Source organism: Ambystoma mexicanum, chromosome 13, assembly GCF_040938575.1.
Source record: "Ambystoma mexicanum isolate Mex_15411 chromosome 13, UKY_AmexF1_1, whole genome shotgun sequence".
In the NCBI taxonomy this organism is placed as follows: domain Eukaryota; kingdom Metazoa; phylum Chordata; class Amphibia; order Caudata; family Ambystomatidae; genus Ambystoma; species Ambystoma mexicanum.
In genome coordinates this window covers 665089475-665114710 of record NC_090938.1, presented here as the reverse complement: position 1 = coordinate 665114710, position 25236 = coordinate 665089475, and the positions used below count along the sequence as shown (strand labels likewise).

Below are 25236 nucleotides of genomic sequence, written 5' to 3'. Positions count from 1 at the left end.
TGCCCATGCGGTGTAGAAAGGTTAATCATACTATAGTGGAGTTTAAAATGCACTGTGACATTTGGGGAGGTTGTTCATCTCATATGATAGATATTTTCCTGTACACCGTTAGAGTAATATTTGATATGCCCCTTATTTTTGACTTCACTCCGAGCTCTTGCCATGTTGTGGTGCATTTTGTATTCGCTACTCAAACTGTCAGTATGAGACAGTCTCTTACTCTTCTCATTCAAAAAGCCTGTCACTGAGATGTTCAGCCTACACCTCCATTAATTCGAAAGGACCAGGGAAAGTACTGCCTGTCCCATTACATAACAATGGATGTTTAAGAACGACATTCACCCAGCCATATTGCATTTCACTTGTAGTAAAAGTCATGTTCCCCGTAAGACCTGGCATATTTATATTGGCAACAGACCATTTCTTGGAAAGCATTTAAGCATATCAATGTAAGCATGTGCACAGGTAGGTGTGCCCTGTGTGGAGGATTATGCCGCCCCCACTAGTTCTTCACCCCTATTTCTTTTGCACACTCACCAGCTTCCATACCTCTGTTTCTTGTCTCTGCTGGGTACATAACAAGTTACCTGCAGAGCTGTATTTTTTCTTAGTGCTTCTCAAAAAGATTTCTCTTGGGATTTCTGTGTTTGGAAGGGGTTTCTTACAGCCCGCTGACCTCTTCATAGGTCCTTTTTTTGATGTCCGTACCCTAGTAGTTTGTCTGTAAGTGATTCTGTGTCTGTCCTGCACATATCTGTGACTGATCTTCACCACCTGAGCCTCCAGTACCTCGGCCCAGCATCATTAGTCCATTTGAGCAATTTTGCAGTTCAGGCCCAAAATAACTGGCTACTCCTATATCTAGAGGGCCTCAAAACTAGGGATGCTTTAGTCTTGATTGGCCTTGTGAGAAAACAAAGGGAGTAACCCCTGTTTCTCTATCCACTCATACCTCAATTGCATGTTCTTTTTAGGCGCCTTACCAGTGTCAGTTGCTTTAGAAGTTTCCTCTGGCATCAGTAGTTCTGGAGCTCGCCCATACTCCAGAGATACCTGTGAGACCATGGCTTGGATTCAGACCTCTTGAGCATGCTCTGAAGTCCATTCTAGATTTCTTGCCAGGTTCTGTCCCATAACTTCAGAAGGGGCTCATTCTAAAGCCAGCCGGAGAGCGGACTCTGTCCGGAACTCATCATCAATCTCTATGCTGATATAGTTAGCTCATCCTCCCAGTACTGTGGTCAGCCTTTAATGCCGTGATTTGGGTGCACCAACTTATTGCTATAAGCTGAAGAAACTGCATTCTGTGGGGGAGTTGGCCCCAGGAACTAATAATAATTGGGCACTTATATAGCGCTACGAACCCTCAGGTATCTGAGCGCTGCTTATTATTACCCACGGTGTGTGGTGCTCATTTATTGACTTCGGAAGGCTGAAAGGCTGAGTTTGGCCCAGCCGGGATTCGAACCTGCGTTAGCAGACTCTGCACGGATGTCAAAGCGAGTGCTCTACTCGCTGTGCCACTTGACCAGCTTAGGTGGCTTCATGGAAGATGCTCAGGTATGCAAGCACAGGAAGTACAAATCACGTGGCAAGCCCACCATCTCCACCTGGACTCTTCTTTAGCACACATATCTGAAAAAAGTCTTGTTTGCACCTGATGGTAGTGAAGAAGTAACCCACTATGGAACATAAATAAGAGTTCCCTAAACAAAATAAATATAGCTGCTCTGTGGTCTCTATGACTAGCTACCTCTAGGGACACTTAATCAGTGTCGCCAATCCCTGAGGGCTATGTGAGACCTAGTTCCATCAGGATATTATTTGTTGTGTTTTCCTGACTACATGATGAAGATATACTGAGAAATATAGACATACGATTGTCCACAAACCTGGTGAATCATGACCTTACGGATAAGCTTCTTAAGTTCATCTCCTGAAGAAAGTTCCAAACTTGTTTAAAGGAACAAAAACATGTCAGCACAAAGCTTCACAATGTACATATGTGTTTGTTGTCTGTACAAACATTGAATATTATGTAAAAGGATTCACACTGCTTGATATGCCCAAATGAGCGGCTCTTTCATTGCAGATGTGGTTTTTCATACCATATGAAGGGGGAACCAATTGTCTTTTTGGACGATGTATGAACGGGTAAAGGTTATTTTTTAATATAATGTATTGTTTCTAGATTTTGTCAAAAAATTTACCTTTTAAGAAATAAGAATATTCCAAATAAATAGAAGCTCGTATGAGAGAGTTATTTTGGTCTTTAGCTACACCATGGTAGGTAGCTCTGCCCAAGGTCCCTGTTTTCCCAGAGCCCTCCTGTATCAATGTTTTCCATGTATGGCCTGCCTGTGGCACCGTGTAGAGCCTTGAAGGATCCCTTGAGCAGCTGCCTGTGGCACCTTGTAGAGCCCTGAAGGATCCTTTGAGCAGCTGCCTGTGGCACTCTTTAGAGCCTGTTATATTGTCCGCACACTGACCCTACGTCAGTGTGGAATGTTTAGAGTTAAACACTATGTATGAGAGTGTTTAACTCATTTCAAGCCTCGCAGCCCAACCTCCGGGGGCCTTTGATTAAAGCTCCATTAAGCTTTATTGGGTCATTTGTTTTTACTACAAATGGCGACGAGGTACACCCCGTAAGGCCCCTGGGGCGGTCACCATTCCCACCCCCTGCCTGCGATTTTCATTCCGTGCCAGTCGCTCCTGCAGCTCCCTGCGCCGCACTTTCTGCCCTGCCTTCCCCGGCTACCAGACGAGACACAGGAGAGGCTTTGCCGACCTTCCTCACAGCCTCCGACACTCTGCCTGTGAAGGGCGCCGCTCCTCCCCGCTGGGAGTTCAGAGCGGCGCACATTCCCCAACAGTGCTCCAAGACAGCAGGACAGCTGTCCAACTTTCAGGTCAGAGGTGGGGGGAGGACACAACAAAGACCCTTTAACTCTTCCAATGAACGTACACATTTCATTTTATTTTTGCTCTTGCTGAAATTGGGAACATTTCTTTCAGCCCATTGAAACTCACACCGCCGCCTTCATTGGAACGTTGTGTCCTTTTTGAAAGTTGCCACCACAAATTCAACAGAGACTGTGGCAATCCAAGAATCCATCCTTGGAGGAAGCCACAGAGATCGCCAGAAGCATTGAATTGGGTGACCGTTGCTTGAAGGAAAGATTCGACCAGGCAGGGACCTCTGAGGGGAAATCCATCGAAGCTAACATAAACGAACCTTCAATAGCCCTCGTGAGGAGAACATCATCACATGCCCCGAGGCCCTATCCACCTAGAGGGAAGAACTCGCTACGCTTCAATCAACCTTGTCAGCGCTGCCATAAATGCGGTTGGCAGAAACACGGCGACGTCGACAGAGAGTGCCCTGCAGTGGCTGTTGAGTGCTATAAATGTTATCAGATTGGTCATTTCGCCAAAGTGTGCAAGAACACAAGAGGCAGGTCGAGTAGTTTTAGGAGGCCATTTGCCAGACCAACGAGAGGCACTGTGCGAGCTGTCGAAAACACTCAAGAACACGATGAGATGTTAACTGTCAATCTAAGGAGTCCACCCATACAAATACTTACCGTCACCTCCTTGCAACACTCCAAGGGCCCTTGGGTCAACATGCAGATCAACGGAGTATCACTGCCTGTAATGGTGGACACAGGATCCCCATACACGATGGTTGGCGTAGAAACCTTTCTGTCTGAACTATCTGGTAAAATAAGCGATTTGAAGGACACTACAGTACAAGCTACGGGTTATGGGAAGAGTCCCATAGACATTATTGGCTATACATGGGTGCAACTCAAGTTCCGTGACAGAACGACCTACTGCAAGCTCTTCATAGCAAACAAAGGTTCATCCATAGTAGGCTGGGAGGAGCAAGCTGCTCTCTGTGTGAGAATCCATCCCGGAGAGGAGAACCCCATAATGTCTCTTCTGAATGATGGAAAAAACATCAAAGATACCCTGGCACTACAGTTTCCCAAGGTGTTCTCTGAAAAAATTGGACTCCTAGAGGGGTTTCAGCACAAGATCATTCTCAAGAGGGGGGCCATTCCTATAGCCCACAGAGTCCGCGGAGTCCCCATAGGAACAAAAGAAGCACTAAAGAAAGAACTTATGCGTTTATGTGAGCAGGACATTATACAACCTATTGAGAGCTCAGAATGGCTTGCTCCCATAGTACTTGTGAAGAAACCGGATAATTACATAAGAATGTGCGTCGATCTAAGGGACCTAAACAAAAGCACCCCCTCCCAAACATATCAGAGCTGTTAACGACCATGAAGCCAGCAAAGTACTTCAGTACTCTAGATCTTTCATCTGCATATCACCAAATAGACCTGGAAGAAGACTCCAGAAGCCTCACCTCATTTGTCACTCCCCTGGGAGCATTCAGATTCAAAAGGATGTCTTTTGGCCTCGCATCCGCCGCCGCTGTATTCCAAAGACTAATGTCACACCTGTTTGGAGGTGTGGGAGGAGTGCATTGTTTCCAAGACGATATCCTCATATCGGCCGTATCAGAACAAGAACACGATGCAATACTTACCAGTGTATTAAGAGTGATTCAAAAAAGTGGCCTCACCTTAAAATTGGAAAAATGTAACATCAAATGCAACAAAGTGTCCTACCTTGGCCACTGCATAGACTCAAATGGCATCAGTCCCAAGAAAGAACTGATAGATAATATCCTAAGCATTGCTGAACCAGTGAACAAAGACCAATTAAGAAGCTTTCTTGGAATGACCGAGTACTATTCAAAATTTGTAGGTAACTATGCTGATAAGACCAAGAACATGAGGAGTATCATGAAGAAGATGAACAAGTTCGACTGGTCCGAGAAATGCAAAATAGAATTTGAGGAAATAAAACATAATATCAATCGAGCACCCACTTTAAGCATGTTTGACTGCAAGGCAAAGACAATTATATCAGTGGATGCCAGTAAGATCGGTCTAGGTGGAGTCCTGGAGCAGATCCACAGCAAGGGCAAAGTAACGATTGCCTTGCATCCAGAGTACTAAAAGGAGCAGAATTAAATTATTCTACGATAGAGAGAGAGGCGCTGGGAGTAAGATGGATCCTACAACATTTTCGGAACTTAATTTGGGGTTTACCGATTACACTCAGAACAGACCACAAACCACTTGTGCATGTCCTTCAGTCAAAGACACCTCATCTCATATCCCCAAGAATAAGACGTTGGATCCTTGATATTATGCAATACAACATCAACATATGCTACACTCCAGGAACACAAAATCAAGTGGCTGACTGCTTCTCTAGGCTATCGACCAATCAGGACATTGAACCTGAAGATCCAGACCAAGACATAATAGCAACCATAAATCCGCTACCTTTGTACACCAAATTTCAAGGAACCTGGGATTGGTAACCCTAGGTCTCCTGGGGGCAACCAGACGTGGTCTCCCTCTCACTGTGCTTAGAGAGGCATCAGCTTCACCTCACTGATGATCCCCAACAAGGGTGAAACACGTGTATGGGGTTGCTGGTGGTACTCTCGTTCAGGTTGGAGTTGCCATTGCATTTCGGTGCTGGACTGCCCCTGGGCAGGACAAAGACTGATATGCAAATGGATATTTCCCATCTGTGAAAGGCACAGTGAGAAAAAGCAGTAGCTGCGAACTCTCAAGTGGTTAATAACCACTGAACAGGTTATCACGCCTTGTTCTATCGAGAGAGGGGCGCCCGCTACCTTTGTACACCAAATTTCAAGGAACCTGGGATTGGTAACCCTAGGTCTCCTGGGGGCAACCAGACGTGGTCTCCCTCTCACTGTGCTTAAGAGAGGCATCAGCTTCACCTCACTGATGATCCCCAACAAGGGTGAAACACGTGTATGGGGTTGCTGGTGGTACTCTCGTTCAGGTTGGAGTTGCCATTGCATTTCGGTGCTGGACTGCCCATGGGCAGGACAAAGACTGATATGCAAATGGATATTTCCCATCTGTGAAAGGCACAGTGAGAAAAAGCAGTGGCTGCGAACTCTCAAGTGGTTAATAACCACTGAACAGGTTATCACGCCTTGTTCTATCGAGAGAGGGGCGCCCGCTACCTTTGTACACCAAATTTCAAGTAACCTGGGATTGGTAACCCTAGGTCTCCTGGGGGCAACCAGACGTGGTCTCCCTCTCACTGTGCTTAGAGAGGCATCAGCTTCACCTCACTGATGATCCCCAACAAGGGTGAAACACGTGTATGGGGTTGCTGGTGGTACTCTCGTTCAGGTTGGAGTTGCCATTGCATTTCGGTGCTGGACTGCCCCTGGGCAGGACAAAGACTGATATGCAAATGGATATTTCCCATCTGTGAAAGGCACAGTGAGAAAAAGCAGTGGCTGCGAACTCTCAAGTGGTTAATAACCACTGAACAGGTTATCACGCCTTGTTCCATCGAGAGAGGGGCGCCCGCTACCTTTGTACACCAAATTTCAAGGAACCTGGGATTGGTAACCCTAGGTCTCCTGGGGGCAACCAGACGTGGTCTCCCTCTCACTGTGCTTAGAGAGGCATCAGCTTCACCTCACTGATGATCCCCAACAAGGGTGAAACACGTGTATGGGGTTGCTGGTGGTACTCTCGTTCAGGTTGGAGTTGCCATTGCATTTCGGTGCTGGACTGCCCCTGGGCAGGACAAAGACTGATATGCAAATGGATATTTCCCATCTGTGAAAGGCACAGTGAGAAAAAGCAGTGGCTGCGAACTCTCAAGTGGTTAATAACCACTGAACAGGTTATCACGCCTTGTTCCATCGAGAGAGGGGCGCCCGCTACCTTTGTACACCAAATTTCAAGGAACCTGGGATTGGTAACCCTAGGTCTCCTGGGGGCAACCAGACGTGGTCTCCCTCTCACTGTGCTTAGAGAGGCATCAGCTTCACCTCACTGATGATCCCCAACAAGGGTGAAACACGTGTATGGGGTTGCTGGTGGTACTCTCGTTCAGGTTGGAGTTGCCATTGCATTTCGGTGCTGGACTGCCCCTGGGCAGGACAAAGACTGATATGCAAATGGATATTTCCCATCTGTGAAAGGCACATTGAGAAAAAGCAGTGGCTGCGAACTCTCAAGTGGTTAATAACCACTGAACAGGTTATCACGCCTTGTTCTATCGAGAGAGGGGCGCCCGCTACCTTTGTACAGCAACCATAAATCCAGCCATTCCCATTGATGAGTGGAAAAGCAAGACAAACGACGATCCTGAGCAAAGAGAAATTAGGAAAGCAATAACAAAGGATTGGGCGACACCATCCCAAAGTCTAACAGACTTCATGCCTATCAGACAAGAAATATACATGGACAAAGAACACATCTACAGAGGTGACAGAATAATCCCACCGATACAGCTCAGAAACAAATTGCTAGATCTAGCACATGAAGGGCACCTTGGGAGAAGTCTAACCAAGAACCGCTTAAGGTGCAACTACTGGTGGCCGAACATGTGGAGGGAAGCAGAGGAGTTGGTCAAAAATTGCTCCGCCTGTGCCTCAAGCGACAAGTCAAAAACCACAAGAAAAACACCATTACAGCCAATTGAAAGCCCAAAGAATGTATGGTCTAAACTGGCCATAGACATCATGGGGCCATTTGAAAATTTAGAAGCGGTCAAAATCTATATTATAGTCTTAGTAGACTATACATCTAAATGGACGGAGTGGGGTGTAGCAGAGACAAACGTAACCACAAAGAAAAATCACTGAATTCCTGACGGGCATATTCAATAGGGAAGGTGATCCCAAAGAGCTAGTCTCAGACAATGGGTCACAGTTCATGTCACTAGAATTCCAGGAATTCCTCAAAAATAAAGCTATCCATCATATCACCACCTCCTTATACCATCCGATCTCCAATGGCCTCGTAGAGAGAATGAACAGGCTAGTGAAAAGTGTCATTCAATTGGCCATCGTCAACACACTTCCGTGGAGAGAGACACTCAAGGAGGCCTTATGTGCATACAGGACAACGCCACACTCCACCACCAGTGTCAAACCATTCACAATGATGAGAGGCAGAATCGCCTACAATCGACTCAGACCAGCCTGGATCTTTATGGACAATGGAGAGGTGAGATTGGACATGGATCACATTCAGGAACGTGTAAGAGAGAAACAGAGCAAATACAAAACATACTGTGACTCAAAAAACAAAGTAAAAGAGATGGCAATTCAAGAAGGAGATTTGGTATGTGTTAAAGAACCCAAGAAGACTCTCAAGAGAGAATCCCGCTTCAGATCCCCACAAAGGGTAGTGAGATGCTATGGCAAATCTGTACTGTTGGAGGATGGAAAGAAATGGTCCGGCGATGACCTAGTAAAAATAGAGAGAGACCACAAAAAACCCAGTACAAGTAAGGACATACCGACAAGAGATGTTATCCAGCCAGAAGACACACATCAACAAGACTGTGATGAGAACAATGACGTAATCGCTGACCCCACAGTCAGTCTTTCCAAGAGGAACCGGAGAATCATTCGAAACTACAACGATGACTACGTCTATTATTGATGCACAAAGTACTACAGACTACTGTCAAGAGGAAACCTTCAAAAAAAATTGTTGTTACAGTTATATTCCCTTGTTCTCCTTTCCCTTTTCTCCCCACCCTTCCTCCTTTCCCTTTCCTTCCTCCTCGTAAGGGAGATGTTATATTGTCCGCACACTGACCCTACGTCAGTGTGGAATGTTTAGAGTTAAACACTCTGTATGAGAGTGTTTAACTCATTTCAAGCCTCGCAGCCCAACCTCCGGGGGCCTTTGATTAAAGCTCCATTAAGCTTTATTGGGTCATTTGTTTTTACTACAGAGCCCTGAAGGATCCTTTGAGCAGCTGCCTGTGGCACCCTGTGGAGCCCTGAAGGATCCTTTGAGCAGCTGCCTGTGGCACTCTTTAGAGCCCTGAAGGATCCTTTGAGCAGCTGCCCGTGGCACAGTGTAGAGCCCTGAAGGATCCCTCGAGAAGCTGCCTGTGGCACCCTGTAGAGCCCTGAAGGATCCTTTGAGCAGCTGCCCCTGGGACACTGTAGAGCCCTGAAGGATCCTTTGAGCAGCTGCCCCTGGGACACTGTAGAGCCCTGAAGGATCCTTTGAGCAGCTGCCCGTGGCACACTGTAGAGCCCTGAAGGATCCTTTGAGCAGCTGCCCCTGGCACACTGTAGAGCCCTGAAGGATCCTTTGAGCAGCTGCCCGTGGAATACTGTAGAGCCCTGAAGGATCCTTACAGCAGCTGCCCCTGGCACACTATAGAGCCCTGAAGGATCCTTTGAGCAGCTGCCCCTGGCACACTGTAGAGCCCTGAAGGATCATTTGAGTAGCTGCCCGTGGCATACTGTAGAGCCCTGAAGGATCCTTTGAGTAGCTGCTCGTGGCACAGTGTAGAGCCTTAAAGGATCCTATGAGTAGTTGCCTGTGGCACACTGTAGCGCCCTGAAGGATCCTTTGAGCAGCTGCCTGTGGCACCCTGTAGAGCCCTGAAGGATCCTTTGAGCAGCTGCCCATGGCACACTATAGAGCCCTGAAGGATCCTTTGCGCAGCTGCCTCATTATATTGAGGGGTGTCATCCGACTCTTCATGACGAGGAGAATTTTGGACAGACATTGGGATCATAAAACAGTGATGACTCTTCTCACTGAGCATTGGAAATTCTTGTAGCTGGCTTGGATGCTTCTTAGAAGTTAACTCCTTTCTACTGCTTCAACAGATGCAGTATCTCCTATAGGCTGAAGGTCCCAAGCCCTCTTCTGTTTAGACCCTTCGGGGATGCTGCTCCTCTTTTCTACAGCTTCAGAACTGTGTTTTGGGATGCGAATGATGAGTGAGACTCCCCACCACCCCCGCAGGTTCTGACCCGCCAAGGTCACTGAGCTTCATAATTCTCAAAATCCTGTTTGTGGCAAAGACATGTCCCCTCTTCATGAGAGAGCCATTCAGCGTAGAGCCTTGAGCCAAGGCTCATCCATTTCCCCTTTAGCGTGCTTTGCCTGAGTCATGTAGATAAGAGACATTTTGTATTTATTTATTTTGTATAGATCTTGTGTAGGTATTAAAACTTGCGAGCAAGCTAGGGTGCAGATTGCTGGTCATCCCTGCAGCAGCTGTTTTCTCGCCTTAGTGTCACTTTCTATTGGCAGTACCCTATTCTGACCCTTGGAGTCCTTGTGGGCAACCTGATTCAGGTTTGATCTACCACTCTTGACGTACTTTCAGCCGTCCTGTTCATGACTGACGCTGAACACTTCTGACTTTATATATTTTTGTGTTTCCAATAACCCTATTTCTTTAACAGAGACATGCATTGCATCTGTAAATGCTAAAAACATTTCGGCAGATAAAACTGGAGCGTTGAGGCGAGTGTTTGTCTTCTGAATTGTGGGTATTATTTGTTTGTTTATTCAAATATGTAAGTGTTCTTTAAGACGCTGAGCTAGACCTATCTTAATACTTTTCTCTATTCTCTCTGGGATTGTGTGATTTTGTCCAACTTCCGCTGCCCTCTGTAGCATTGTCTAAGCTGTTCTGTCCTAATTTCCTTGGGCTCTTGCATGGAAAGCCACATACATGAGTTCCGGAGCACAATGCTTCTCATTGCACCATTCATTTATCACACATCACTTTGATGGAGTTTTGAAACTGCTGAAAGTCATTCAAGTCTGAGGCACTTGTCACCACCAACTCCTTGCCTGGAAAACTGTTTTTGATTGCATGGCAAATTGAGTTCCAGATCCCATTAGGGTGGGGAGCCTGGCCCACATTTTCATTAGGGCATGTTTGTCACCCTCACCCATGTCCTTCTGCCTAAAATGGTCCCATTTGCACTTCAACCTGGAAATCTTTTTAACATCTTTTTGCCTGTATCAGTTTTCTGAATAGGAGGGGACTGTATTATGAGCTATGCATTTGAGAATGGCTCTGACTTTCTGCATCCGTAGAACCAATGGGTTCTGATCTTCTGTGTAACATATGGTTGCCCTTTTCCAGGTCAGCAAACTTTCAATGCTTTGTTGGCCTGCTAGGTAATCTCTTGCTTTTAGGCGTCTAAAACATTCAGTAGAGCCTTTCTTCCAGCAGGTGACCACACACAAGCCGTAAGGGCAAAGTCAGCATCAGTGGTGTACCTGCGACATGTGCCGCTGCACTAGATGTCATCTGTTCAGCTGCTACATGGCAATGCCACAAGCTTTCTCTAAAGCATTTCTCCCTGCAAATCTGCACTTTTTTGCCAGTCATTGCTTAAGATAATTTCAGATTACATATTAGTATGCTAGCATAACCCAGTATTGCTCAAGGGATCATTATAACCTCTCCTTGGACTGCTGAGGAAAGGGAACAAGACGTGCCCATGACTCTTGCATAGGTTGCCCTTGCCTACATTCCTACGGGTGAATCCCCTTGCCATTTGCTCGGTTGCAGGCACTTCTGGAAAGAGTAGGACTGAGGCCTGGAAGCTGGTGCATGCTGAAAGGGGAACAGACATGTACGTTTTCAGTGATTGAACTCTTTTCTCTGCTTTGCAAGAAATCATCTTTTCTCAGTACTGAAGATAAAAAATGCCCAGGTGCCTGTAGGACTGTTGTCATGAACTACTCTACTTGTCAATTTTCAGATATTTCCCTTGTGTAGTTTCATCACACATCACAGCAATTTTAAATATCTTAAGTAATCCCAGTACCTGTCAGCAGAAGTTTAAGCCATCAAACATTCTAGGTGAATACTGTATTACAGACAGGTTATGGGCAATACCTCTTTCAGGCCAAGTATATAAGAGGCTGTATGTCTCCCACTGCATTGAAATATAAGTTCTATCTGTTGTGCATAATTCGAAGGTTACAACATGTTAGTCATCCAAATATATTCTTACACTGGAGCGCTAGAGATCATGCAGACGGCAGCAGTCCCTGCTATCCATCCCAGTAACGTAACAGAACATATAGCTCATCCAGTCGCATTACATTTCATTTATTTTAAGGCAAATTCTTCCTCTAATATAGTGCTGTGAACAGCCTACATTGAATCACAATAGATATCACTAAAAGATGCTATCTTGTTCTTTATCCACTCGTAATACATATTACCAGAGCTATAATACCAGTTGGGGTAAATATTGGGGGAGTTTGGGTCTTTGGTTAAGTGCTAGTCCCTTTCGTTATTTTGTAATGGCCCAGCTACACTGTGCTTTTTGTGCATTCTCAACACATGATTCAGGGACTTTAACGGTCTATCTGTTTCCATTTACTAAATCCCCAAAAACCCTTGTCTATGATATTTTAAACACACGTGCTACCTAATGCATACGAATGCCTATGAATCACAGAGACCTTCAGTAAAAAGATATGTAAATCCTGATGTCCCAATCGGCCTATTTGTCATGGTGCACCGACGGAAATCTATAATATCACACTGGTCAGTCCATTAAAAATTGAAGAACCCTAAAATGCAGGGGGCCTAGATGAGAGAGGACCTTTATGTCCACTTAGGTCACCCATTCCTAGTATGTCCCCTTTTTGTTTAACATATTTTAGATCTACATGTTAGAGAACTCATTAATGCTCCAGAACCGGTGCTTTAAACACACTTGGTGAACAGCAGTCCCCTGGCCAGTAGCATGCCACGGTCCAATGCACGCCTTTAGTTTGACATCCCCCACTTGTATGCACCGTCCCTGGAAGCCTGTGATGAGAGTGGGAGCACTAGGAGATCAGGGGGTGAAGGGTGATGGGTAAGGAAGGCCTAGGATTGTGGTGGAAGAATAGGAAGAACAGAAATCTCAAGCAGAGCTAGCCTTGGGTTGGAGAATCTCTACTGAACTGATGCTGTATCTGTGTTTGTGTGGAATGAGGCCTGTGCTTTTCAGCCATTTTCACTTGCTTATTCCTCCCAACATTAACAGTGCTCGCTGTGGTTGTCCAGCTTACTGAGGCAACAAAGCAAGGTAACCAAAGCCACTTCCACCTTTGAATTGCTCCACCTGTTCCCCTCACCTGCCTTCGCTCACAACCCCTACCAAGCACCTAGCCTCTCCTTGTGTGTGCCATTCCGTTGTGTTTGCCAACTGTTAAAACAATACACCTGATTTTGTTTAAGCCATCCTTTGCTCACCCTACCTATACATAAGAATGGATAGTGACCCTAGAGCTTCATTGGTAATTACTACACTTTAGCGGTCAATGGGTCCAGTCAAGGTCTGACATCTTTCTCCGCTAATTGGCATCACAAACGTACGGCTCCCTTGAAGGTACAAGTGCTGTGCGTTCGATAAGAGCCAGGAATGGTGAACATGTGCCTAAGAGGAAATGCTTGATCTTGTTGTGGTGCTGGTGACACCTGCCCCTGTGCATTAACTGAAAACAGCAGCCAGCTTTTTTTCAGAATGCTTTAATAACTTACTAATATGTTTTGTAAGGTATTAAGGAAATGGAAAGTGTTTCTTAAAATAAATGTCCTACGTGAGAGTAGCAATTGGCGTCTACTTCCTGCTGCTCTAGGATCTCCTTTTGCAGTAAAGCCTTTCCTCTGTAATACAGTGATCCAATGCAGGTATATTTGGGCGTCTTCGGGAATCTCGCCTTTCAGGATCCAATGTTAGTTTTTCCATGTTCTCAAATTTGTAAATATGCCTGTCGGCTTTTGGAGAGATGGCTTCTTCGCCTTCATTATTTGGGTGCAGCGTGTTCCTATAGGCTGTGCCTATGCTTTTCTTTGCCTCATTGCTTGTTAGGGATCCGTGCAGGGTCTCAGTGCAGTTTATGCGTTCCCTGAGAAGGGAGTTTTGAAGGTCCTTTTGATGTAGTTATTTTCATTAGGTAGTTGCAGGGAAGTCCTTTGCTTCATTGATGGTTTCTTCAGTCATCCCTGTTCTGCGGACAGTGTTTTCCATTGCGTCCCCTGAGGGTCCTTACACGATCATTTTGCAGATTTGCTGGTTCCTCGGCTGGGCACAGGTCCCATTGATGGAGATGGAAGGGTTCCTCTGGTTTTGGGGATCCTGTAATGTTGGTGATAGTCTCTGACATTGCATCCAGTGTAGTCTTCTGGGGGTTATGCCGGGAGTCCTTGAGAATACATCAGAGCTAAAACTGAGGATGTCACTTAACCACGTTTCCTCACCTGTTCTGTGTAGATATCCATAAACAGTAACTAAATGCATCTATGTTCGGCATCTTGGAGCACAGCAAACTCTATTTTCAACCTTGATAAATGCCTAGCTGGCTTTTCGGTTTGTGTTTTTGAATCCATTTGATAACCAATTCTAGCTCCAAAAACTGAATTCATGCTGCATTGCATTTAGTTTGTTAACTTCCCTTAAAGGATATCGAAAAACAAGAAAGCAGGTCATACTAACTTCAGAACTAACTAGGAAACGTGTTCAAGCTGCTCCAGTGTCCCACAGTGCTGTCGGTTTATCAACTTGGCGGAGAAAGGATTCCTGAACTAACACTATAAATTATTTGTTAAATGGCTTTTTTTACATGTCTCAATGGCTTTCGCTGCCCGCTAGCAGTTCAAAGCATTTTCTGGGGCAAGGTGCATACAGACACATCTCTCTAGTTGTTTTCCTATCCTTTTTTTCCCCCCTCAAAATGCATCTCTTTTTTGATAAATGCACATCTTGTGGCAGGCAGAAAATTAGGAAAAGACAGCAGTTGTATTTATATTTTCTGTCTTCCTCATTCCAATAGACCTGAGACAGGCCTTTTTTTGTCACAAAATATTCATATGGGAAGGGACAGTAAAGGCATCAGACTACTGGATAACCTGGGAGATTCCCTGGAGTGACCCTCTAGCATTCCTTCAAAGCCTTTAGCTTGGGAGGCCACATCCTTCAAAAAAGGTAACGAAGAACGATGACTCACACCATGACATCTTCTGAGGCCACCTCTGCCCCACCCCGGAGTCTCTCTGATCATGTCAAGTGCTTGGATACAGCGAGCATAGCTTTTGAGGGGCTATTCCTCCTCTGGTTCACATTCAACATATATACACACCACATTTATGCATGGGACTTATAAATAACAAACCTAGCTGGAAAGACAAGGGGCGGGTACACCCAGGAAGGGTGTGAAGGTTGCAGAGATAGCTAGAATGGGCAAGGGGAGGTGGGAAGCTCTGGAGGGGAGAAGTGGATTTGAGTGGAGCAATCCGTGATTGGCAAGAGTAGGTTGTTCAGGTCCTTTCTGAGGCGTAGGATGGAGAGAGAAAGTCTTATCGGTGTTGGCAACTGTTTCAGAGACAGGGTGCATAGAATGAAAGGCCCTCTTTGCTACTTTTTTCACTCATGCGGTTCTTTGTTTCCAGTCTGGTGATGTCATGGCTTTTGTTGGTGCATTGGCCTCCATAGAGGGTTTGTTTATTAGCCAGATAGTAGCGATTTGATTGTGACAGGTTTGCAGGTGATATAGGCTGCCTTGAACATGATTCATGTTTAAATAAGTAGCCATTAGTAGCCATTGCACCTCACTGAAGATGGAGGGTGATGTACTTGTATTTTCTTAGTTTTGCGATGAGGCTTGTGCCACATGCTTGACTGCTTTCAGAGCAGGAAAGATGGCATCTGGGACTCCTGCAAGTAGGGTTTTGACACATTCCAGGTGGGAGCTGACCATGGGCTTGTACAACTGTTCTGAAACTCAGGGTGGGATGCAAAGGTTGGCTTTGCAGGGGAGCATGATCCGATAAATTCCTGTTTCAGTTTCCTTGATGGTGTGTGTTTTGAGTGAAAGGTCTCAGTCTTTGGTAAAGCCAAGATATTTTGCACGGCGTGACAGTAGTGCATACATCTTTTGCACTTGATATCTGTGAGCCAATTCTGGCATACTTGTGGGAGCTTCCTAGGAGAATGATTTTGGGCTTTGTCAGACTGAGCTTCATGCTCGAGCTTGAAATCCAGGCTTCAATGAGGTAAAGACAGTTCTTAAATCACTGGATGCTGTTGATGCATTGGTCTTTAGGTAACCGTGCATGTCATCTATGCATTGGTGTATCTTGACGTCCACACTGGAGATGAATAGCCCCAGAAATTCTGTGTATGGGTTGATGAAGACAGTGGACAAGCTTCAGGTTAGTAGGCTGCACTGGAATCTGTTGGCCCATTTGAACAAGCTGATATCTGTTGAGGTAGGAGGCAAACTATTGCAGGATTGTTCCATCAAAGCCCATGTGTTTGGTGAGGATGTTGAGGAGGGCTTCATGTCCAGCAGTCTTGGAAGATTGCAGAGAGATTACGACACAGCTTGACTATGAGCCGTTCAGTCAACAACTAGCAGTTGACTGCTCCAAATATGATACCACGAATGCTGTAAACCTTAAAGAAAATAGTCCACTTCTGGAGCCCTTAAATCATACATTAGTACAGTACCCCAGTGCCATTCCTTCAGCCACACCAAGGCCTAAGTATGCATCCAAGCTAACGGGACATGATTCCAAGAATGGGGGCAGAAGCTCAACCTCTTCTATGACTCCAGTTGAGAGCAAGAATACCAGCTGGACCTCCGATGCATGCCCCTCTGCCAAAGCCTCGAAAAGCACTCCCTCCAGTTAGGCCAGCCACGCCCCTGGGACATCAGACTGCATTAGCATTGACTGACTAGACTTCATTCCATCTTGCATTTTTCTGGTGGATGGCTTGTTTAACTGCACAGACTTAACTGAGAGCTGCAGCACAACTGATCATTAATCTCGATCTTCCCTGACAGGAAATAGCTATACGTTGAGAATCTTCAACCAAACGAGAGCCCTCGGCCACTGATTCCATTGGCACAAGTGTTTGTAGGACCGACAATGAGTATGTTCCTTATGATGACATTTGTCACAGACAAAGATATGATATAAAATACATGACCCAAACGCTGACCTCCTTTATCTGAGAATGAGCTTGTACTCATTATGCCAGAATTTGGAATTAAATTTTATGAAAACCTACACCATTCATCGTCAGTGCTCAACCCAGGAAAGAAAGCAGCAAGAAGGACGGAGTGGGTACGAGAGCTTGCTCACTGGTGGCTAATGCGCCAAGAATAGCAAATGCAACCGTACAGTTTGGAGGTGTGATCTTTCCCTGTGGGAACACCTAGGGTATTCTTTCAAGCCAAAACATGACACAACTTCTAGAAGGTAAACCAGGTGGGCTGTGTGTTCTCCATTCAAATGATTAGTGCAGCAAAATACACAGCAGGGCTTTCTGTTAATGGATACTGGCCTGGCTTATTGATAAGGAGCTCACTGTGGCTTAGACATATTGGGCTTCAAATGGTTCCCAGTAAAAAGATGGTGCTGGTGCGCCAAATCTTTTTTCGTGTGACAAAGTATAACTAAAATGGTGCAGTAGATCCTCTGGGTATATAATTCCACATCCTGATCACAAAAGATTGCACATTTTTGCATTTCATTGTAGTTGTCTTCATTATCAGGCCAAAGTCCTACCATTTTTGCTGAAATTAACATCTCAAGGTTTCTCCAAATGTGCAACAATGGTAGCAGCATACCTCTTAAAGACAAATAAGATTTTACTCTAGCCATCCCTGAACAACTGGCTCATCAGGGGACTCTCATTTTGGAGAGCTCATCACATTTGTCTGGACCAAGTGCAAGGTCCTTCAAAACTTTGGGCAGCAAGCGGGCACACAAACTTCCATGCAGAGGATGCTCTAGTTAGGAGCTGCCCTGAGTGCACTCTACAGTAAACGTTTTTTCTTTGGTGGAGAGGCTCTTCTATCCACTAGAAACGCCCTCTACCTTTGTTCAGGTGTCAGTTGACTGCCAGGCATTTCAAGGTCATCTTGTATATTCATCAATCACCATGCAAGTCTGACTTCACAGGATACCATTTTAAGAAATCCTTAAGGGCCTTTAGTCCCAGAAAAATCACTCTGAAAGAAAGCTGGCACATATTCGTATGTCCGCTCCGAGGCCCTCTTTTCCCATGATAGGGACATTATTTGAGCAAATACTTTAAGAAATGGGTTAGATGTTTAATCACCAAAGACAGTTGTGGTACTGCCCACTCACAGCTTCCACCCACTCCTCGTCCAGGACTTTAGTGCCTCCCCTCACCATTGTCTCTGGTCAGATCACTCCTTATTTCTGCAACACTTCGAAGGATTTTGTTTTAATTTCAATCTGCACTGTGGATGTTTTATAAAAGATAAATAAGAAACATTTTGACTTCCCATCTTTATATGTTGATATAGCATAATGGTTTTATTTGATGTAATCTGGGTAGACAAGAACCACCCAATCCTCTGTTTTTAGAACCCTGTTTACCTATCACCCGAATCACTTGGTGATTCAAAATTATAGTATAGTGACTTACTAATCAGGAAGTCCTGTTTTGGTCCACCCTAGAAGATTATTGGCAAATTCTTCAATGGAGTTTAAGGTATTGGGTGCATTTATTTGATTGGTGATCTAGCATTGATAAGACAAACGCTGGCGTCCATCTGCATGCAGATTCCATCTTTTCAACGTAACTCCGTCAGGTTGATGAACACATCAACTGTTGTTTTTTCGAGCTGGAAGTGGCCACGTTCTCATAAGTGGAGGTTTTTGGACCTCCTATCTGAATTGCACCTTCCATGTTGTATGTTCTTGGTGAACAGTGTGTCTAAATGACAACATCATTTGGGGTGTGGATGACCTCACCGTAGTTGTATTAGGTTTATTAGGGGCATTTGAGATGCTATCTATGCGAGAACCACTCGCTGTTTATTGTGGAAGTCATGTGTTTCACATTTTGTATGAGCTTAGCCAGGGTGTTATATAGTCTTGAGGTGTTAGTTTTACTTGGAACATGATTATTCCATTGTCATGTGCACTTACGGTTGTTTTTATTTCTTGATGAGTAGCTCCCCTGACCTCCTATCTGGTGCCTGTGTACAAGTTGTTGACGGAGGAGGTGGAGTAAAATGTATTCTTTATTTTCCTGGTGTCCAAGTTCTAGGCAAATAAAGAGTATGTTAGTTTTTGATGAATCTCCTTGTGGACTCTAATAGCTGTCAATGACTTAAATATTTGGAGTTTGCCTTGCCTTTTAAGCACTAGTGTTTACCATTTACCATTCCTGAAGGTTATAGAGGAAAGCATAACTATGTAAAAGATTTCTGAAGATGAGGCTCTAACCAGACACATGCATCAAGAGAAGGTGAGGGGCTTAAAAGCGTCAGGCATTTGTACCAAGGGAAGCTTATAGGCAAAGAGGGTGTCCATTCAAAGTATCGAAATAAAAGGATCGAATTACCTTTTTTTCGAATCCAAAAGGATCGAGAAGAAAAAAAGGGTTGAATGCTTTTTTTATTTATTTATATATATATTTTTAGTTTTGTATGTAAAAAAGTTTTTTTAAAAGAGAAAACGAGGGGTTGGGGGGAAACCCCCAATAAAAAAAAATATTCAACCCTTTTTTTCGATCCTTTTGTTTTCGAATATTTTACCTAGAAACGGCATAGAGGCCAGTATTCAAATGGATTGTGTCCTCCAACGTATTCCACATCTTTGACATGTAATATCCACAGCTGTGTACTTCGGAAACTTTTTCGGCAGAGGGCGTCCTGCGTCAACGGCGTCTGGTCGATGCCCCTCGAAGGCCTCCGTTGAGGGCGACGTCACCAGATGTTATAAATAGGCTGCACGGCGCCCGTAGCCTCAGTTCTGTTTTTTTCCGCAAACGTGTTTGCTTTGGAGAATCGGCACGCCTCGTGTATTCCTCATGAATATGTCTCCCTCTTCGACCCCTCGGACTCTGCAGTCTGGCTTCAAGACTTGGCGGGACTGCAAGTCTAAGATGTCGATTACCGACCCGCATCGCATTTGTTTGTGGTGCTTGGGGGAGAGTCACGACACCGACGACTGTTCCAAATGCCAGTCGCTGACTGCTAAGGCCTTGTGGGAGCGTAAGGGAAGCTTCAGGTAGGTAGGGGTTCTAAATCCAGTAAATCCCATAAATATAAAGGGTATGACCACCGGCAATTCGAGGGGCGACTCTCCGCGTTGGAAGGAGTCCCGGGGATCTCAGTCCCGGAGTGGTTTCCGCCATTCGTCCTCCTCGTCTTGGCATTCTAGGAAGCGCTGTCACCGGTTGCCTTCCCGGTCCTCCTCGCAGGATGGAGACACGAGGAAAATGGCTTGCCCAACAAAGTCCTCTACTCCGGAGGAATGGGCTGCCTTCAAGGAGCAGATTTGGCAGTTTTCCAGTGGCAAGGCACAGTTCCGTCCGCGCCTTCTGATGAAGCCGGCAAGGAATGGTCTCGATCCGTGGCTCGTGCGCCTTTGGGCTCGGGTCCTCAGCACAATCCTCATCGGGAACCTTCGAGGTCCCGTTCGGACAAGGCTCAGGATGGTTGCAAGAGACGTGTTTCCAGGTCTCGGTCCTCGTCCCCACCGAGACAGCAGAAACCTGCTAAGGGCTTGAGATCGGCGTCGACTCCATCGGCGCCGTGTCCGTCGGAGACGGACGTCGAAGCTTTGCCTTCATACCAGCTGTCGGTGCCGTCGGCGCTCTCGATGCCTTCGGGGCCTTTTGGCCGGGAATTGCCGTCGGAGGTCCCTGGTGCGGTGGATCCTCCAAGGAAGGCTACTTCCAAGTCTGTAAGGCCTGTTAAGGACTCCGGATCCTCGGCTGTCCAAAGACAGAACTTTTACCTCCCTCTGGATGACATCTGTGAGGAGGAGTAGAGGTCAGATTCTGACCCTGTTGAGCCTGATGAGGTTCCTGGTTTTTCAGGAGATAGTCAATTGGAGGAGTTGAGACAATCTCTTCATGACCAGTGGCTTAGAGACTTCTCCGGAGGTGGAATTTGGCTGGCCTGAGCCTGGGGCTCGTGCTGAGTCGTCCTACAGGAGACTGATGGCTAGGGTCACGGAATATCTTGATTGGTCCACTCCTCCTGAGCCTTTTGTTCAGGACGACTTGATGGATATTTTGGATCAAGGTCCGTGCTCTGACCAGGTGCTACCTTTTCATTTGCGGAATCTCTTCCGACAGTTAACAAATCGTTAACTAAAAAATACTGCCCTTCTGGTAGCGACCCCAGCTACCGTTCATCTCACCCCACTCCCGAGTGTTTGGTGGTTGAGGCGGCTACGGCCACCTCGAGGCAGGCGCCATACCCTTCCATCCCTCCGCATAGGGACGACAAACGTTTCAATGGTTGGGCACTCAAGGTGTTTTCTGCGGGAGTATGGTGCTGAAATCAGCCAACTCTACTTGTGATGTGGCAAGATTTTCAGACACTCAGTGGAATTGTTTCTCTTGCGGCTGAGCATATTCCCGAGGGGGAAGAAGGGTCCCTTGCTGTCGTGCAAGATGGTAAGGATGCCATGTGTGAATCCCTTCAGTCGGGTTTGGACACGGCCCACAGTGTTAGCCAGTCCATGGCTGCGAGCACCATTATACGCAGATTTGCGTGGTTGCGGAAGTCAGTTTTTGCCCCAGATGTGCAAGCCCGTGTTTTGAACATGCCCTTTGATGGCACGCATTTGTTTGGCAGCAAGGCTGACAAGAGTTTGAGAGGTTGCAGACCTCAAAACCTGTGGCAAAATCGTTAAGCACAGCTGTGCATCAACCTCCACCTTTTCGTCCTAAGGGACAGCAATGGAGGGAGCTTATTTTCATTACTACTCCTTCATTGGTAGAATGAGAGGAGCCGCCAGTCAAAGGGGTCAGCAGAAAGTACCCGTGGTGATCGGGGAAATAGAGGTGCCAAAGCCGCTCAGGGAGGTGCCAAAGCCGCTCAGGCAGCTGCCTCTTTGCCTTCAGACGCTGATGCAGCTGCTCCAAAACAGTCCTGAGGCCATGTCCCATGGTTCACCGGTTCGGGGCAGACTGTCTCAGCATCTCAAAGAATGGCTAGCTATTACTTCGGATGCCTGGGTTCTGGATACAATAGCCCACAGCTTATGCCTTCCCTTCCTAATGCGGCTTCACGACAGTCCACCAGGGAAACTCTCTTTGAAGCTTCCAGATCCGCTCCTTGTGCAGGTAATCTTGACCCTGCTAGAGAAAGGCGCTATAGAACAGGTGCCTGTAGCGGAGAGGAACAAGGGATGGTATTGCCCATATTTTTTTTTTCCAAAGAAAGATGGGGGATTGAGACCCATCCTGGACTTGCGTTGGTTGAACAAACTTCTCAGGAAGGAGAGGTTCAAGATGGTCACTCTTTCTCAAGTCCTCCAGGCCCTTCAACTTCAGGATTGGTTGGTGTCTCTGGACCTACAGGATGCTTACTTTCATGTGCCGATTCATCCCAAGCACAGAAAGTACCTGAGGTTTGCAGCTGACAACTCGCACTTTCAGTTTTGGGTCCTGCCATTCGGATTGACCTCCGCCCCGAGGGTCATCAGCAAGCTAATGGTGGTGGTGGCAGCATGTCTCAGGCGATGGGGGGGATTTACGTCTACCCCTACCTGGACGACTAGCTGATACGTATGCGTTCTCCTGAACAAGCATTGGATCACCTCGGTCTCACCTGCCGCTCCCTCTACAGGCTGGGCTTCTCCCTCAATTTCAAGAAGTCGCATCTGACACCTTCCCAACAGCTCCAGTACATCAGGGCTGTGCTGGACACATCCTTGGGGAAGTGTTCGCCTCCCAAGTTAAGGGCTCATCACATTGTGCAGATGGTGGACAAGTTCCAACATGCCCAGAGTCTCCCGGCTTCGAATTCTTAAGGTTGCTAGGCCTCATGGCCTCCTGCATTTTTCTGGTGCCAGAGGCCAGGCTGAGGATGAGATCCCTGCAATGGGTCCTCAAGATGCAGTGGTCGCAGTTCTCAGGCAAAATGTCGGATCCCGTTCAGATTCCACTCTCGGTCTCCCAAGATCTTCTGTGGTGGGCCAACGGAGGGAACCTGATGAAGGGGGAGCCGTTTTGCAACCATGGCAGGAGGTGACTGTAGTGACGTATGCTTCCCTCACAGGATGGGGATTTCATGCCAAAGACTTGACCGTCGGAGTCCAAACTCCACATCAACCTGTTAGAGTTTAGGGCCATCAGGCTGGCCCTGAAGGCTTTCCTGCCGTCTGTGCGGGGGAAGAGTGTCCTGATCATGACGGACAACACAGTGGCCATGCATTACCTCAACAAAAAAGGGGGAGGTAGGGTCACTCACGTTGTGCAGAGAGGCAATGCAGCTCTGGTTCTGGGCAATTCAGCAAGGAATTTCGCTCTCTGCAGTTCTTAGCCTTAGGAGACGCATTTGTAGTAGATTGGTCATTCCCACTGCTGTATGCGTTTCCTCCAGTCCCTGTCATTCCTTAAGTGTTAAGGAGGTTCAGATCCCACATGATCCTCATTGCTCCGGATTGGGCCAGGAGAGCGTGGTACCTGGACCTTCTAGAAATGTCCATCTGCCCTCCACGCTGTCTTCCCTACCGAGAAGATCTGCTCTCGCGCGAGGGGGGGCAGGTTCTCCATCCAGAGGTCGGGACTCTTAACCTTCACGCTTGGTATCTAAAAGGTTGAGGTATAAAGATTGGTACCTCCTGGATGACGTGATGGAGGTGTTGCTTTCGGCCAGGAGGCCAGCAACAAAATCCCTGTACCGTTGACGTAAGTTTTGCATCTGGTACAGAGGACAACATTTTGATCCTTTTCAGTGTTCCATTCCTGTGGTGTTATCTTTCTTGCTTTCTTTGGCCCACAGGGGCTTTCAAGTGGGTATCATTAAAGGTTACCTGGCGGCGCTGTCTATCTTCAAGCACTCGTCTGAAGAATGTTCTTAATTTAAGATTCCTTTGATTTCACAATTTCTTAAAGGACTCACTAATGTGTTCCCGCCGTCCCCTTTCCAGGTGCCATTTTTGGATCTGAATTTGGTTTGGAAATTCCTCATGGGTGCTCCGTTTGAACCTTTGCACTCTTGTCCTTTGAGATTATTGTCCTTCAAGACAGTGTTCTTGGTTGTGGTTACTTCTGCTCGTAGAGAGAGTGAATTGCAGGTACTTTCGTCTTAGCCGCCCTTTACTGTGTTCCACAAGGATAGGGTTGTACCGATGGTACGTCCTTCCTTTCTACCTAAGGTAGTGTCTGAATTTCATTTGAACCAGAAAGTGGTTCTTCTTTCTTTCTATCCTTCTCCTCATCCTGGTAAGGAAAAGGAGCATCTCCATAGGCTGGACACTAGGAGAGCTCTGAGTTTTTATATTTTTAATAAGACTGGCCTGAAGGGTTGTGAGCTCATTCCACTAGTGGCGTAGCTACTTCCACAGCCCTGCAGCGGGGAGTTCCTATTAGGAATATTTGTAATGCAGCCACATGGGCTTCTATCCACACCTTTGTTAAACATTACTCCCTAGGTACAATCCATGGTCAAGATATGGCCTTTGGTAGGGCGGTTCTATATTCTGCCATCTGATTGGGTACTCTAAATTCTTTTCCCTCCTCCATTTTCTGGTCCTGCTTTGGGAGTCTGTCAAAGATGTGGAATACTTTGGAGGACACAATCCATTCGAAGAACAAGTTACTAACCAACTGGTAACGTTCTTTCGATTGGATGTTCCTCCAGCGTATTCCACATCAACCCTCCCAGCCTGCCCCTCTGGAAAATTGCCTATGCGATTGCAGCTTACGTTTCCGCAAGGCTATGTGCAGTCAAGCAGGCATTGGATAGGTGCATGACACACGTTAAGGAGGAATAAACAAGAAGCTGAGGCTACGGGCACCGTGCATCCTATTTATAACATCCGGTGACGTCGCCCTCGACAGAGGCCTTTGTCGGACATCGACCCGATGCCGTTGACGCAGGACGCCCTCTGCCGAAAAAGTTTCTGCAGTACACAGCTGTGGACATTACATGTCAAAGATGTGGAATACGTTGGAGGAACATCCAATCGAAAGAACGTTACCAGTTGGTTAGTAACTTGTTCTTCTGTGACCCCTATGATGGGTTTCCCTTGTGACTCTTGTTTCTTGTAACAGCATTTAACTTGGGTAGGTCATTGGTGAAAACCGCAAGTTAAGGTACAACTCATTATGGGAGAATCCTGTGGTCAAATGGACCAATAATAAGCATTCCTGTTGTGAATCAACAAATGCTGAAGTCACATTGGGGAGCCTGGAAATGCATGTGGATGCCTTTTGTCATCTTCCCTTTGCTGGCACGCTGAGCTGGCTGCCCTGGGAGATTTCTGTTTAATCTTGGGAGGTGGAATCATGTTGCTTCCAATCCTTCAATCCTTTCAGAGCCTGCCTTGTGCTGCCTTCTGGGGCAGGTCTGGGCT

The 25236-nt window shown here is 46.4% G+C and overlaps 1 protein-coding gene across 14 annotated transcripts in view; it reads left to right on the top strand.

Moving 5' to 3' along the window:
* SRCIN1 (SRC kinase signaling inhibitor 1) overlaps window positions 1-25236 on the top strand; it is a 1709922-nt gene that overhangs the window by 1597364 nt on the left and 87322 nt on the right. For 9 of the 14 annotated variants that reach the window (XM_069634673.1, XM_069634672.1, XM_069634684.1 and 6 more), the window contains one exon: window positions 12917-12958. The exons of the other annotated variants lie outside the window; for them this stretch is intronic. In XM_069634673.1, the coding sequence (XP_069490774.1) occupies window positions 12917-12958 (42 nt within the window). The remainder of the gene's footprint in view (window positions 1-12916; window positions 12959-25236) is intronic. 14 annotated transcript variants of the gene reach the window in all.